Genomic DNA, 16,841 nt, shown 5'->3' with positions numbered 1-16,841 from the left:
GTCTTCACAAACCCAAAGGTACTGGAAAGGACTATGGATATTAAAAGATTGGCAAGTGCCAGCCTCCTCAGACTCGTACCGGCAGCAGAGGCTTTGCTGTGAGGTTTGTACCAGAGCCACCCATGTAAGAGGCATGGAGCTGTGCTTGCACAAGTTATTGTCATGACAGGTCCCACATGAGGTATTACTGCTCCCTGCCTGCCCAGTCACGGGGCTCCTTTTTCCCTTCCCCACAGGGAACAGCTTCCCCTGTGGTGATGGCACAGGTCTTTTTCTCCCTACCCAATGCTGGTGTAAAACACCTTTCTCTAAAGCCTGATTCCATTTCAGAGAGCAGAGGAAAGCAGAAAGGGGTTGGACATTGAGAACAGCCTGAAGGAGCGTGGCTTAGTCCAGGCTGGCTTTCAGCAAAAACCCTCTTTTCCCCTAAACTAGAAATTTAAATTCACCATGTAAAAGGTCACTCCTCTACCGGTCGCCAGGAAAGCAGCAAGGGTTCCTGGCAGCCCTGCAATATTTTGACAATCTCCTGGCAGTGTCAGCAGTCAACATGACTAAGTCACATTGGAAGCTGTGCTGGCCTTTCTAGCAAATTACTAGAACGAGCAGATCACACACACTCACGGAATACAGCACTACATCTGTAAGCCAGGCAGGCTGTCTCAGACATGGGATTACAGGCAAACTGCACACAGCACAAGCAATTTACTACAGAAAGCTGGAAGTGCCACCAGAGCTGTCAAGGATTTCTCAAAAGCCAGAAGATGGCCTTTAAAGTCAGCAGGAGCACCATAAAAAGAGATGCCCCAGCTTTCTCCATTTTAAAAGAAACAGTCAACTGGTATCAACAGCTTTCTACCTCCACTCTTAATTTTAGTGTAATTTTAAAAGGTGTCAGCAACAGCACAGGTCACTTCAGTCTTTGCCATTCACAGCCTTGTTATTAAAAAAACTGACCACAAGGATCTGCATCTTACAAAAACAGATGGGAAATGCTACTTAATTTTAGCTCTGGTTATTTCTGACTACAAGGCTGAATCCCACCGCACAGAAAGCAGCAGCTGTTGTGACACTGATCCCAGGGTTCCAGTGCTGTCCTTTGCATTCAGCCCAGCTGGCTCAGCAGTGCTGCCTGACCACAACTTTTACATGGTGCATGTCCATTTCGTGATTCAATCCTAACTTTGGAAGCTCTCAGGCTGCTTTGATGTCCTTGGCTGCACTGCAGATGATCCCTTCAGGTACCTTTGTCCTCCTCTCTGCTGGGAGCAGCACACAGAAGCAAACCTGCAACGCTTCGATAGCTTGAACTGCACGGGAAGCTCCCTTCCTGCCCCCAAATTCTCACTGCTTCCCAAGTCTCCTTCTTCTCACCAGAGACAAAACCATGACCAGCTGCACTTTTTCAGCCAGCAACTCACCTGCCTGCATTCATACCCTCATAGTCCGGATCACCACGTGCAAAGTAGCCCATATTCAAGACCATTCTTTGTTGCATTGTGCTTTACGTTATTTATCTTCATATTGTATTTTAGGTTATTTATTTTCATTATAATGGTTTGTTCTGTACTGCCCTGTTCTCCTAAGAAATGTTATGTTCCAAGGTTTGTCCCTGCCCCTCTTCCCTGTCAATCCTCCCAGTCCCCTCCCACGGGCCCTGCCTGTCGTTCGATTGCTCCTCCCAGCTTCTGGAGAGTTCGGGTAAGGGCACCGAGTGATAGGGCAGGAGCCGAGGAAGTTCCTCCCTTTATGTTCCCATTGGTTTCTGTAAATGTCCCTCCAACGCTGTTCCACTCCCACCTTTTCCCTCATTGGATGTTGGTTTGTCTCCTCCCTTAGCCCCTGCCCTGCATTTAAGCCCAGAGCTCAGCTGCCTGGGGCAGGCTTGGCTGGAGAGACTCCTTGAGGTTAAGGTGTCCCAGAGTGGGGCTGAACAAACACCTTGGACTTTTCCCTCCAACTGAGTCTGATTCCTTCCTCCGTCTTCAGCGAGGTCTCTCCCGTGATAAGGAGAAAACCCCCTTTGCCGCTCCTCCAGGATCCAGAGCAGTGTTCCCCGATGATCGAAGTGTCAGGGCTAGCCTGGGTGAAGGAGCCACTGCTCCGAGAAGGACACTGCGACAATTCTTAACCCTTTCAGAGCAGTGACACAACCCCCATTCACTCACATCTCAGAGAACATTGGTACAGGGCAGACCCCCCGGTCAAGCAGCAAACCCTTGCAGAAAAGATCAGGTATCAGCTGGAGTTCCTGTTTTCCACGGGAGAGGTCAGACCAGAAGGCAACAAGTCCTTGAAGACTCTGCAGTGCCAGCCTCTTTAACTGGCTCCTCTGCCCATCACAGACAAACACAGGCAGCCATTCCCACAATTTCCATCTGACAGCTAAAACTCTTACAAAAAATTGCCTTCAAAACCATAAGCTTTCTAGGCCCATTTAACAAAAGGCAATTTTGCTAAATCTTGCATTTTCTAAGAAAAACTGATAAAGTGAAAGGTTTCAGAATCAGACCCAAAAGTGCTGCTACTCTGCACTCTTTTCTAGAGACAAACCACACACAGTTCAGATTACTGATCACTGCACATTTACAAAAGGCCCCGAGATCTTTTCATAGAGACTGGGAGAAAGACAAAGCAGCCATTAACTATAGCAGAGAATTAATAATCCCAGACACATCAAAGGCCAAGCCTTGACCAAATCCACATAAAGGCACTGTATCAAGGGACTGCATTCAAAGCAGGACTGTGGTAATAAAGCAGATTATTTATATGCCTCAGCAGGCAAGGCATTCACAACAGCCAGACTCTGGTACATAAAGAAATGGAAAAGTGCAAAAGTAAAAGGAAAAGCAAAGCCAAAGGCAACTTTTGGGGAAGGGCTGTAATAACGCTTTTGGTTCAGTTGCAAAGATCAGGCCACACTTGCTTAAATAGATGTGTTAAAATTTACACAGGAGACTGTCACTCTGTGACTGCCAGAACAAAGATCTCCCCTTTATTTTTGCCAAAGGTAAAACGTGTATTTAGCATGGTAAGAGCATATTCAACACTTGAGCCCGCTGGAAACATTTATAAGAGGTTTGAGCTTTGTTTTGTTTGCGAGGGTGAAATACTGCTTTCGTATTTTCACAAATAAGAATGTTCTTATCTTTCTAGGGAGTTGTTTGGGGGGGTGTCTGTGAAAAGACAATTTCCATTTTTTTGGTGGTTTTATGTTGCTGTCTTCATCAGGCAAGGATCCATCATGGCAAAGAGGCACTCGGGCTTCATCTTGAGCCCCACCTGCCACTCACTCCTTCCTTTTGCAGGCATTACTGGTTCCAGAAGCCACATTATGTCACAGAGTAGGGAAACTCTGTGTCTGAAAACTAACCAGATAAGAAAGGGGAAAAAAATTAAAAAAAAAAAAAAATATATATATATATATAAAGTTAATTTTCACTGTGTAGACGCACAAACATTAGTGCTAGGCAAAATTAATCAAAAGAGCCAACCAAAAACAAACAAACAAAACTGCAAAAAAAAAAAACCCAACTCCAACACTCCACCCCCGGATGGCAGAAATATCAGTGTGGACAAGAATGGTGTTTTAAAGTAGTTTTAAAGTATTTTTGAAGTCACACTTAAAAGATAATAAATGGACACCCTGAAGGGTACAGAGCAGAGAGCTTCTACACTCCAGGCCATGCACTTGCTTTGTCCTGAATAGATTGCTTCAATCCCAACGTCTTTTGGATGGGAAAAGCCAGGCAAGAACTGAAGCTTAAGAGAACCCTAAGAGCAGCCAGGGAAAGTTACACTCCTCCCCAGGCACACAAGTTCTACTTGAAAATGGGGAAGATGCACTCTTTTAGCCTCCCCCAGGTGTAATTCCCTCCCAATGCAGGAAGGGCCATTTCTCCCCACAGAGTAATAGTGGAGGGTCATGTTCTCCCATGGACACTGCATGAGCACCAGAAAAAACTTCAGTGGAAAAGAGGATGTTGGAGTCAAATCTGCCATATGAGAGCAGGGTGAAAGACAAAGTCTGGTAAGAAAAGGAAAGGACTGAAGATTTTGGGCTTGTGTCCATGCCCAGTAGAAAACAGCCAAGGCATTTTCAATTTACTGCCATCCATTCTCCACAAAATTCTGCATTCTCCTAGGAAGTCCTTAGCCCTCTCTCAGGCTTTGGTGTACACCTACAACCAAAGCCAATGGGCACAAGCGGCTACAGAAACAGCACCTTCATGTCTAGGAACTCAGCCCAAGATCCCAAATGAAGCAGGTTGATTTCCACAAGATGCCAAGTACCAACAAGGCTCCTCTAGCCAAAAGCAGCTTCAGAAACCAGAATCAGCTCACTGCTTAGGGTATCCATATTTAATTGTGCAGTGAAAGCAAACCAGCAAGGGAGAGGCAGCAGAAGCTGTCAGAAGCAGAGCTAACAGCACTGCTCTGGAATAGAGACATCCAACCCATTCATTCAACTCTTGTCTTCAGCACCGTGAAGAAATCCGGGAGAAAACAGCACCTCAGTTTACAGCCTCCTGCAAGCTCCACCTCTGGATCCCACGTGCACATCTAACCCTACAAACTTCACTAAGCAGAACACTCGGCTTCAAGAAGAGCCACTACTGCAGCTCAGGCTAGCACATTTTACAAGTGACCAGCTTTCCATTCCTCCACCAACTTTCTTCCACCTCCTCCACATGGTTTGGCACTTCATTTGCAGGTAGGGACATGGATGAAGCCCCCTTAGTTATCTGCCAAGCCAGTTTCACCTGCCTCAGCTTCCTGCTCTCCCCATAGCCTATGCACAGAGGAATGAAAAAGGTCACCACCACCAAAAGTAATCTACTTTGCAAATATGAGAATATTTTATGCTGTTTGTTCTTCTGGGCATGTCAAGACAAGTAGAGAGCAACAGACTCACTTCTGAAGGCGCTGATGGCAGGTGAGCAGCAGCAGCAAGGCTCCGTCCTCCACAGCTGACAGGACAGAGCCCGACAGCCAAACTCCAGGGGAATAGAAAGGAGGCTACAGATGTGACTTGCACTCCAAAAAAAGCAACTATTTTCTCGTGCAGCATCCTTCTACAGGAAGAACAAGCCAAGATAAATGGTTCTGCGGACCACAAAAAATACACAGGCCTCATTGCTGCAGTTGCCCAAATGTCACCCAGAAAGACAAGGAAAACCCTGAAAAACACTTAGATGCAGCAACTCTACTTGCAACACACACATTGAGAGTAAATACCAGGGGATCAGTGGAGGGACAGGCCATACTCCAAACTAGAAGCTTTACCCTAAACACTCAACACAGTTTTCATTGTACCACATCCTGAGGTTGCTCATGACCAGCTCTACCTTTATTGTGCGCTAACTGCACTCAGGGCAGTAAAGCAGTGTATTAAAACTGAAAAGAAAGATCTGTGTTAGGAAATGCTACAAAATATAAAGGTTTCCAGTGGTTTCCAGACATGTCATGTGGGGGAAATTATTTTAGTTGCTGCTTTGAGCACCAGGGGAGCCTGTCAAGACAAGCACTTCAGTGAAAAGCACTACAGACCTCACAGTAAAAGCCTGGAACTCAGAGCCCAGAGCCAGAGAGAAGCCAGTCCATGAAGGGAAGATACAGTGGAGATAGTGGCTGTCATAAAAGAATTTAGATGTTTAACTCCACCAGGTTTAAGAAACAGTCCAAGCATTTCCTAACGGAGTTGCTGAAGAATACATAGAAAGAGCAGAGCCCTCCAAGTGACTTTCCAGTACAGTCTCCCAAGCACAGCCCTCAAGGGGTATCAAAATGCAATCATGAAACAAGGGCCAGCCAAAGAGTCAAATCAAAACAAGTCCAAAGCACAAGAAAACATCACATTTCACAAAATATCAAAAAGACCTGCTGCTGTTTTTATTCATTCACTTAGCACACCAAAGTTTTAGAGGATTTGCAGTTTAGCTTTCTGTGTTCCTTTTCAAAGCCTTTGCACTGGTAACACCTGGCCCTGTGAGCTAGAAAAGGTGGTGCCTCAGTGGTGCTGGACAGCTTAAGGACTTTCAAGCTCAGCTACAGGTCAGACCCAAACCAGGGAACAGGACACATCGCAAGACATGAGACAAAGAGCTCACACAACACAGGCGGAGCCAGGAGGATGTTTTCCCTCCTCTTGCATCTATTCTTACGCTGTCCATGATTGCAATGGATATGGAATCTTTCACATTCCCCAAACAGAACCATCTGGCCAGCTATGCTGCAACATGCTAAACGACCCAACCCACCTGAAACATCAGTGCCCATCCCGTGTGCATTCAGCACAAGAGTGAAATTACCCAGCTCAGACAGTTTCAAATTGCGTCTGCAGTCCTGGAGCAACCTCTTACCAGCCTCTGGATCAACAGCAAGTGAAGGACTCCACTGAGGATGCCTTCCACCAAGATTCTGGTTAGTATGGCACCTACACCTAATGCCACTCACAGAAAGAAAAGTCCCTTGCTAAAAGTTACAATTTCTTTTACCAGATGGAAACAAATATATAACTTTCTTCCTCAAGCATACAGCAGAGTGGACACTAAGGCCAGTCCCTCTCATCTTCCCATTACCTTCTGTCTCTTTCCCTGACAAGGGATCCTCAAAAAACTGAATGAAACTCAGAAACTAAGAGAACATAAACAGAGAAACTTTCCTTGGAAAGACCTAAAAAATTCAGGTTGAGCCGGACTGTTGCTGCATTAGGTTAGGTCAGACACAACCACTTCTTCCCTTCCACATGCAAAAATAAACCCCAACGTTTGTGTGGTAGACAGCATCAGATCTACCTTACAGGCAGCACATCTGGTTTGCTCCTGGGACAGCAAGGCCATTCTGCAGCATGACATCCAGGACACAATTAAAATCCAGTTTCCCAATGGTAAGGCTCCATTACACAAGCTTATTTAATTGTCTAATTTAATTACCTATCCTTCCAGTTGCAGAGAATGACGAGGGAAGTAGCAGGAAGAGCCAGCAGATCAATACTTGGCTCCAAGTCTGGTTAGGGTCTTGAATTTGGGTTTTCTTCAATCATGGATCAGTTTGCATGACACAAAGCCTGGTGGTGACAGATGGGATACATCTGTCTCAAAGGGGGATGGAGTCTCTTGGGAGGCAGCTCTGAAGGGCAAAGGGGTCCAGGATAGCTGGACATTCTTCAGGAAAAGAGTTTATCACCTTGGAAAGAGAGCAGGCAACTCAGGAGGGCTACAAGGATGGCATGAGGTTATGCAGGGAGAAAATTAAGGGGGTCAAAGCCCAGCTAGATCTTAATCTGGTTACTGCTATAAGGGACAAAAAAAAATGTTTCTACAAGTGCATCTGCAGCAAAAGGAGTGCGAAGGAAAATCTCCACCTTTTATTGGATGCAACGGGGACACATAATGGGAAAGGCTGAGGAAAAGGCAGAGGTACTTATGCCTTCTCTGCCTCGGTCTTTGACAATCACACTGGTTGTTCTTGTACCCAACCTCTGAGCTGGCAGACAGGCACAGAGAATAGATCAAATCCTGGCATCAGTTTCGCCCCTCATGGCAGGAAAGACATTGAGTGTGTCCAGAGAGGAGAAAGGAGCTGGAGAAGGGTCTCAAGCACCAGGAGCAGCTGAGAGGGGGTGGGTCAGCCTGGAGAAAAGGAGGCTCAGGGGGGACCTTCTGGCTCTCCACAGCTCCCTGACAGGAGGGGACGGCCGGGGTGGGGGGGTCAGGCTCTGCTCCCAGGGAACAAAAGATGAAAGAAGAAATGGCCTCCAGAGGAGGTTCAGGTTGGATATGAGGAAAAATTTCTTCACTGAAAGGGCTGTCAGGTACTGGAACAGGCTCTCCAGGGAAGTGTTGGGGACATCACTGCTGGAGGTACCGACAAGACTTGTATATGTGGCACTTGGGGACGGGATTCAGGGACGGACTTGGCAGTGCTGGGGGAACAATTGGACTCGATCTTCTTTAGCAACTTCAGAATTCTAAGCAGAGCGTCAGGATTCCCATCAGACCAAATTCTGTAGTGTTACCATGCCTAAATTTCCAGTGGAACCAATTCAGTGTAACAATACAGGGAGCCATACACAGAGACAAAAGCAAAGAGTAATCTCGAGGTACAATTTCATAACCCTGTTCCTGTGGGAGAATGTTAAGTGGAAAGTACAAGCAGTTACTTTTTCCTATCGTTTTTGAAGAAAATCCTGTCAATTCTGCAAAGCCTCCAGATCCATCTGCCGGACTAGGCAAGCCAGAGAGTAAACAACACTATTCTATTTTAAAATGACAGAAGTGTCTGCATCTGTTTAATGGCACAAATGCATGCATCTGCCAAACAGACCTAGTGGAGCAACACTTTGAGGATTACACATTCTTCTATTTAAAGACACACCATGCCTCTATACAGACATCTCCTCATCCCGTTCTCAGTCTCCTTCCTTACTCCAAATAAACTGTGTATGCAACCATCCCACAGCTAATTAAAAACTAGCAGAAAGGCCATATGGCAGCTATAATGGAAAATACACTGTTTCTTTTTTTCAGTGGATTTCATTATGATTTAACCACACAATGAAAGAAGTACTAAAGAAGGAACTGGGATTCCAGGAGCCAGAAGATCATTTGCTTGTTTTATAACCAACATGCAGCATACATTGAAAAGAGTTTTCGTAAAAGTCTGTATCTGATTGCCAGACAGGTCTTGGGTATTATAAAGAAACCTTTTTTGACCTGGAGAAACAATCATTGAGAGGCAGAATTGAATTCCCACTCTGCTTACCACCAGAAAAGCCAAAACCAGAATCTCATCCCATGGCCTCCCCTCTCAGCCTAAGGCCCCTGGAGAGAGAGGGGTCTGCAGAGAGTGCAAGGAAACAAGTCAGTGTACAGGATTTATAATTAGAAGCCCCATTGTTCCTCCAGGAGGAAGTGACAGTGATTTAAGGGCCTGGAACATACAGACCCACCGCTCCCAGGATGTGCTGCCAGGTGTGCACGTTCTCTCCACATCTGGTTTTCAGAGCAAGACTTCACCGGATTCAAATTACAGAAGGCTGACACCACGTGTTTTCCATCATCCTGTTCCAGCCCAACCAGACACAACGCAACAGAAGTCACGCACTGCAGGTTGCAGCTTTCTGCCTGGCCATCAGAAGAGCAGAGATTAGGAAATCCGTACCTGAGCACAATACGCTTCACCTTGGGGAGATCTCTTGGCCTATTAGCTGTGCAGCACAGAGGTTTCTGTTCCCACCTCCCATCAGTGCTGTGCCCGCTCCCAAAGGCACACAGGCTTTGCTCACACACGGCTGCTGGTTTAGTCCCCTGCCCACAGCCACCAGGCAGCCTGTCCTGGGCAGAACTCCAGCACCCAGGTTCGGGAGCTCCTCCTGAAGGCAGCCAGGCAGAACCCCTTGATAAGGAGCGCTGTCCCACGGATCACACCCCATCATTCCCTTCCACCTCTGTCCTCCTCACAACAACCCACACCTCCCTCAGCAGGGCAGAAGTGCTGATGCAGCCTACCACACCAAGCAGAGACAGGTGTGCTACAGCCACCACAGAACCAGAGAGTATCCTGACCTGGAAGGGACCCACAAAGCATCAAGGTCTAACTCTGGCCCTGTACAAACACCCCAGCAATCCCACCCTGTTCCTGAGAGTGCTGTCCAAACACTCCTGGAGCTCTGGCAGCCTTGGGGCTGTGACCATTCCCTGGGGAGCCTGTTCAGTGCCCCAGCACCCTCTAGGGGAAAAAACTTTTCCTGATATCCACCCTGACCCTCCCCTGACACAGCTCCAGCCCTTCCCTGGGTCCTGTCCCTGGTCACACAGAGCGGAGCTCAGTTCCTGCCCCTCAGGAGGAGCTGCAGCCCCTAGTGTGGTCTGTCCTTAGTCTCCTCCAGCTGAACACACCAAATGCCCTCAGCTGCTCCCCATAATGCTTCCCCTCAAGGCCCTGCACCATCTCAGTAGCCTCCTCTGGACCCCCACCAGGCAAAGCAAGGGCCAGCCCGCACACACCATACAGACCCCAGGGAAAACCTGCCACGGAGGCACCTCCCCTTGGTGAGAGTGAACAGCTCGGCTGGTTGGGCTGTGCCCCGAGAAGAAAAGCTGAGCTTCATCAGTGACAGCGCACATCCACAACACATCCCACAGAGCAGGCAGGGGGTGCACAAGGGTGGGGATAAGCAACTCCCAAGGTCACCATGCGGAAGAGCTCAAGGCTTTGCAGAGTAAGGCACGTGGATACTGTGAGAGCTGAGCAGAACAGAGCCCGTGCCATCAGCCTCATCCTGACACTGGCACAGGTCAGATCATTCTCTGGAGCCACCTCAATGACCTTCAGGTAATTGGTTTCTCTAACAAAATACCCAGTCTTGTTAGTTCAAAGGACCTGGAGGTGTGCTGAAGTTAGGAGTGCTCTAACGACCAGAGGTCAGCACAAGGAGGAGCCTTTGGGAAACACGGTCAATTTCCCCTCTTTCCTCCCTGCCGGCCTCCAGGTCTCCTGAAATGACTGAGGAGGTGGAGAGCTGAAAAAAGAACAAGACTCCAGGGTTGAGAAGGCACACACAGCTCCTCCTGCACTGCAGGAGTGACAGGGATCACAAACCGATGATGTTACAGGTGAGGCAGAAAACTCCTTCTCCTTGTGGTACACAGTGTCTCTGCACTGTCACATTCCCCTTGAGACATCATATCCCAGGAACCCTGACAGAAACTACCTCAGCAATCTTGCAGGCTGAGATGTCTAGTGATGCCTGAGAGATTTGTACACTTGACTGGCTGCATTTGAAAGCTGACAGCAATTTGGCATCCAAATCTCACATAGGCAGCTCCAAAGCAGCAGCTCTGCTGGACTTCCATAGCCACAAACCTGAATCTCCTCAGCTGTGACCATGAAACTTGTGTGCACAAGGTACACACACCAAAGTTCCTTCCAACTGAACAGCAAAGCTGTGGTTCTGAAACACCAGTTCCTGCAACCAGCAGACTCTGCCTTGCCCTGGGTTTGCCTCAGACCACATAAGCCTGGATCCCTTAGCAGCAAGTTGTTCTGACATGCTTTTGCAATGAAAAAACCTTGCCAGCTAATCTCCCAAATCTCCTACCATCAAAGAACAATCCAAAGCTCAGAGCAGTGCACTGGGAGACTCCACCAGCTCCATCTGTTTTCAGATCCGCTGGCCTGTAACAGTTCTTGAAGTACATAGAGAGGCATTTAGCACTGTCATGCATAACTATACTCTCTCCTCTGGACCGCCCTGTTGGCAATGTGCAAATCAGTAGGATGCATGTATATTAATAAAGTGATCTAAACATCCCAACTCCTACAAACACGGGCACACAGTCAGTAGGATTAATGTATTTATGAGAATGCACTGCAGAAGACAGCCTGATGTCCCTGCACAGATTCAGCAGTGAGATCAAGAGTCCCTCCCTCACAGAGACTCTCCCTGAGTTGTGGCTTTGCAGCTGCCCCATTCCCCATCAAGTCCATGTGCAGCTCTCCAACACATCAGAGTCTGACAGGACTCATCCACACACTCCTTGGAACAGACACAGCCAGATGCCCCCTTCTAAAAGTCTCTCTCCAGCTGTCACAATTAGTAAATCCTTCAGAAGAAATGAAAGCAGGTATCATTGAACAGCTGCTCTGAAATAAGGGCAGACTTCAGGGAGAAAAGGGTTGGAATTCTGGTTTTTGGAAAACGAAGCGTTGATAACCACCCTGCTAAGGTTTTATGATGCAGCTTAACAGTATTCTTACAATGAATCTTATTTTAAAGATTGTAGCTCTGGAATATAATTACTTTTAAACATCCATTTTTCTTAAAGGCAGGCAAGGCATTCCTTCAACACTACTGAAGGGCTACAGAGCTATTTTGTGTGTCGTGCTACATCCTGTCTGGAAGAAAACTTGGAGCTGTAATTCCAAGTTCTCTTGTCTCACCAGGAGACTGCACCTAAAGCTGCACTGGGTGAACCACCCTAGCCTGAGTGCGGCTACAGCAAAAAAATGTGGGGGTTATGACACTTACAAGCATAATTCTTGTTCATGTAAAGTTCATTTCAGTTGAGACATTGACACAAAATATATTCCCAGTACAGCTTTTGCCCGAATAGAACACAGAACCCAAACCAGCACTGCTCTACCAGGACTGCAACCAGACCTGGTCAGGCCTGAGCCCTACAGGAGAAACAGCAATCAGGCTACAGAAGTTCCAACTGGAAATTTAGGTCTGTTTAAACCAGTGGTAGAAAGGATAATAAATTGAGGTTGAAATAGGAATCTCTGTGTGTTTGCACAGACTTTCTATATATACACACATATCTGGAACAGTATGTAGCTTCAATATAACTACTGCTACTACTGCAGAAAGGAACTGCAAATTCCTTTCTTAAAGAACAAGTAATTCTACTTCACCAGCACTCATCTTCTGTGGGGGTATTTCAGCAGCAGAAATACACCACAATGCACAGACACACTTCTCCAGCCAAGCATCCTCCTGGCCTGCAGCAAATGCGCTTGTGTGAAGCGGGACGATAGAATGAGACTCCACACATTTTGTATTTGTCTCTCCATCTGCCTAAAAATTCACTGCCACATCCTGTGAGCACGGAAAGTAAATTAAGAAGGGGGGCAAGACACCATCAGGACATCTCACTGCAACACCAAGACACTGATCCCAAGAACAGCACTTCACCCTCCCCTGATATGCACAAAACTTTCCCTTTATTCACGTCCTGCTGCAATAATCCTGCCCTCTGCAGTGCTATCATCTCTTTCACTCCCCTCTCCTACTGATTTCATCAGACACAAATAAGTGGCACTTTTCCAGAACAGTTTTCCTACCCCTGTACCCACCCTCAATCATGTCACTGGGACACAGCACTAAGCAATGCTGTTTTCTTTCTCTCACTGACTGCCCCACATCAGCTATACACACACACAGGTACAATAATAGAAAGCTTATTTAGCAAACACCTGCTGCCCAGATCTTCCACACAGTGTGTTATGAGGAAAAGAAACCCAACCTTTGCAAGGAGGCTGGGAGTGAAGCTCGCAGCAATTCCCCTCCTTTATTTCACTACAGCAACATCACCCTGACAAACAGGAAAGGGCAGGTTTTTTCAATTTCCTTTTGCAGATGAAGTCAAATACAGCACTACCTGAAACAGTATCTTTTACAAAATCTGAAAAGAAGCTAGGAATCATCTGGCTTAAAAATCATATCTTCTATGGGCCCTGCCAGCACCCCAACAGTTTTCTAAGGTATTTAATGAAGATTTTGGAGCTCTTGAATGGGTGACATCTTGAAAGACCAAAATCACAGAATCATGGAATAGTCTGGGTTGCAAGGGACCTTAAAGCCCATCTCATTCCAATCCCCTGCCATGGCCAGGGACACCCCCCACTATCCCAGGTTGCTCAGAGCCCCATCCAGCCTGGCCTTGGACACTGCCAGGGATGGGGGCAGCCACAGCTGCTCTGGAAAACCTGTGCCAGGGCCTCAGCACCTCACAGGGAACAATTTCTTCCTTATATCTAATGTAAACCTCAGATACTCCAAGACAGAGCCATGGATCAGTAACAACAGGCAAACTTAGATATTTGCAGATTTCCACCTTGTCTAAATAGGGGACAGGGAGAGAAGTAAAAATCAAAGCGGTCACAGAACACTGACACATCCCACTTTTCCATGGATGTGCATCATGACTGTAAGATTAGGAACACACATCTCCCTCCATGCTATCCCATGGCCTTTCCTGTCCTTTCTCTGGCCAAGTCCCCCCCCGAGGGCTCTCTAGTACAAGCAAGGTAGGGTTGAGCTCATCTGCTGGTCCTCCTGCAGCAGAGCTCCACTGAAGTGCTCCTATACTCACTGGTAACCCGTTTTGACATAGCCTGCAAGCATTAATAATCAGCAAGACTTTTCTCCCTGGGGTGTTTTTACCCAAACTAGGGGTTAAAAATATTCCAGGGAAGGAAAAGGAAGGGAGGAGCCAAACAGACAGTGAGATCACTCACCCGCCTTCCATAGGAAACCGGGGTAAAAATGGCTTCCCCCAGAGCTGCTCTTTCTGTTGAGTCAAGAGAAAAATACACTGCAGCAAGTTTTGAAGTAATTAAAAAAAAATTTAAATTAAATTTAGATGCTCATGGCTAGCAGGTGCACGTCATGGTTATTTACAACCTGTGATTAAAGAAATGAAAACCACAAATGAAAACCTTTTCACTATCGATACAGGGAGCTTTGAGCTGTGTGGCTCAAAGGTTGTGCACAAAAAGGTAAAAGATTGATGTGAGTGGATTTTAGCTCTCACACAGACCCCTTTAAAGGCCACTGCATGAGCACAGCTGGGACAGTGACAGCAAGCAGAAGGTAAAAAGAGCCCTCGGGCCTGGAGCTTTCAGTGCTGATGGAGGCAGAGGAGGCGAGGATGATTTCAGGCTGTGCAGATGAGCAGCCAGCATTCTCACTTGCCGTGGAGAGGGCAGGATTTACTTCGGGAAGATCGTTCTGACCTCTGCTGGTCCCCTCAGGCAAACCCAGCAGAAACCTGGAGGGAGGCCAGGAATTCCCAAGGGCTGAGCACATGGGGAAACGCTGACCACATCTGCTCCTACCAACTCATTCAAGGAACACCACTCCGATGACCTCCCAGTTTACTGCTGCTCCACACTCACATGAAAAAAAAAAAAAAAAAAAAAAAAAAAAAAAAAAAAAAAAAAAAATACAGTTTCTAGCCCTGAAATTTTTTCCTGGGGCTGCCCAGGCCCTACCACAAGCCATGTTCCAGCCTCTCTCCCCCTGCTGCAGACCCCCCAGCTCGTCACTATTGGCCCCCTCCACTTGCACAGCCGTGGCTGGGACAGCCTCCACCGGAGAGCTGCCGCACACAGGGGAAAAAAGCCATTTCCCTTCACAACAGAGGGGCTGGGCTGCCCGCAGCACCAGGGAATGTCACCCCAGCAGTGGCTCCTCAGGCTCGCAGCCATGCCATTTCAGACTGGAGGGAATACTCACACGAAAAGCTGCCCCTGGTGTTGCAGCTTCCTCCCCACCACGCCGACAGAAGCGGGGCTGCGAGGCTTTGATGTGGTTCCCCACTGAGTACCAGGCACAGAGACCAAAAGAAGCCCTTGCATTGCCACGAGGAGCCGTGGCCACACAAGTGGGTAAAACCACAGGCAAACTCGGCAAAAGCAGCACGTGGCCCCTGCTGGAAGCGGGCGCCTCAAGAACACGGCGTAGGGATGCTGAAATGCTGAAGAAGGCAGGCTGCCGACCTCTTCCAGCTCAGAAGCCACCTTTGACCTGCACTTCTTTGGAGCACGTGCTCAGCTTCCCTGAGGTTTTTTTCCACCATCTTCCTTCGGAAGCAAATGAGATCATCTCAGGAAGGCACAACTGCTTCTGCTGCTCCCCAGTAGAACCACGTCAGGGAAACTTGATTAAAAATAGATAATAAAGGAAACGCCAATAAGCCCCACCAAAACAGGCAGCAGAAGGAAAGGGAAACAATTTCCTTGAGCCAGGTTTCAAGGCCTAATGTTGCGTTTTTAGATATTAAAAAGCTGTCTTCTGAATGTTGCTGGCAATTCACAGACTCAATGTGGGCAAAACGTGCTCAACAGCCAGCCGAAAGGAGGCTGAAACTTGAATTACATCCCTACCCTACACACAGGGGACACTAGGACAAAACCAAGGCCAGATTTAGCCAGCCATCCAGTCACCATTGTGATAAGCCATAGGGCGAGGACACACAGATTTCCTGCTGGCAGATGCCAGGATTCTGGGGATAACAGAGGCAGCTTCTCCATAGAACCAGCACTGGCGAGTCGGGGAAGCTGAAGAGAACAGCACACACCACACCCGGAGGACACTGCGCTCTGAGGAAGGGCACACTTTGGGCATTCGAGACTGGGCCAGCTTTATCAGGTCTAGCAATGAGACACCTCCCTTTCTACAGCAGCAACAGCTCTGCTATCTGCACACAGCCCCGGGCGAGGGCCGGCAGCTCCGGGGACGCCTCCCAGATGTGCAGCAGGGGCTGAGCCCCACAGCTGGTCCACTGGGCTCGAGCTGGGGAGCTGCTCCAGGCTCCCGCCATGTGACATCCCACACGGACACCCTCGCACAGCCTGGGGTACGTGTGCCCGTGCGGAATCGTTCAAAGCGAGGCGGGCGGGATGGATGTACCTGGGCGCAGTACCCACACCAACATAAAGCCTGTGGAAGAAGCGGACCTGGAATGAAACACGGGCGGACTTCACCATTCCCTCGTGCCTCCCTCAGCTCTCAGACCACAAGGAAACGACAGCCACGGCCTCGTTGGTCACCAGAAATTTATTTTACAGCACAAAACGGGTTCCGGGCTTACCTTCCCGGACATGCGACACGGGCCGATGTCCCACCCGCCATCCCTTCAGTCCCCCCCATCGCTGCCAGCCTCCCACCACTGCTATCAGCCGCTCCCCATCGCTGCCGTACGCCCCCCACGCCCGTCCCCAGCCGTGCTGCGGCTCTCGGGGACGGAGGGCGGGCACGGCCCCTCCGCGGGGCGGCCGAACAAAGCGCGGCTTGGGGAAGAACGGGACGGGATGGGACGGGGCGGCCGGAGCTGCCGCGAGTCACGCCGGCCCCGAGCACGCTCCCTCCTTCCCTCCGCGCCGGCGAACTCACCCTCCTTGGCTTTCTTCTTCCTGGCCAGGGTCCCGCCGAGCTTGCCCAGGAACGACTCCTCTTTCTTCATCCTGTGCGGCCGCAGCGTCGGGGAGCGGACGGGCGCGGCGGACATCGGCTCTGCCGGGGGAGCCCGCCCGGCGGCTGCGGGGCCCGC

General features: G+C 48.6%; 1 protein-coding gene across 1 annotated transcript in view; it reads right to left on the bottom strand.

The window, feature by feature from the left end:
• Positions 1 to 16,841, bottom strand: part of PARVB (parvin beta) — a 51,328-nt gene extending 34,487 nt beyond the window's left edge. Inside the window, exon 1 of the mRNA XM_040061644.2 lies at positions 16,685 to 16,841. Within this exon, the coding sequence (XP_039917578.1) occupies positions 16,685 to 16,799 (115 nt within the window). The 5' untranslated portion in view covers positions 16,800 to 16,841. The remainder of the gene's footprint in view (positions 1 to 16,684) is intronic.

This window comes from Hirundo rustica, chromosome 4 (genome assembly GCF_015227805.2).
Source record: "Hirundo rustica isolate bHirRus1 chromosome 4, bHirRus1.pri.v3, whole genome shotgun sequence".
Classification (NCBI taxonomy): Eukaryota; Metazoa; Chordata; class Aves; order Passeriformes; family Hirundinidae; genus Hirundo; species Hirundo rustica.
Note: the sequence above shows the minus strand (reverse complement) of the source record. Positions and strands in the feature narration are given on the sequence as shown.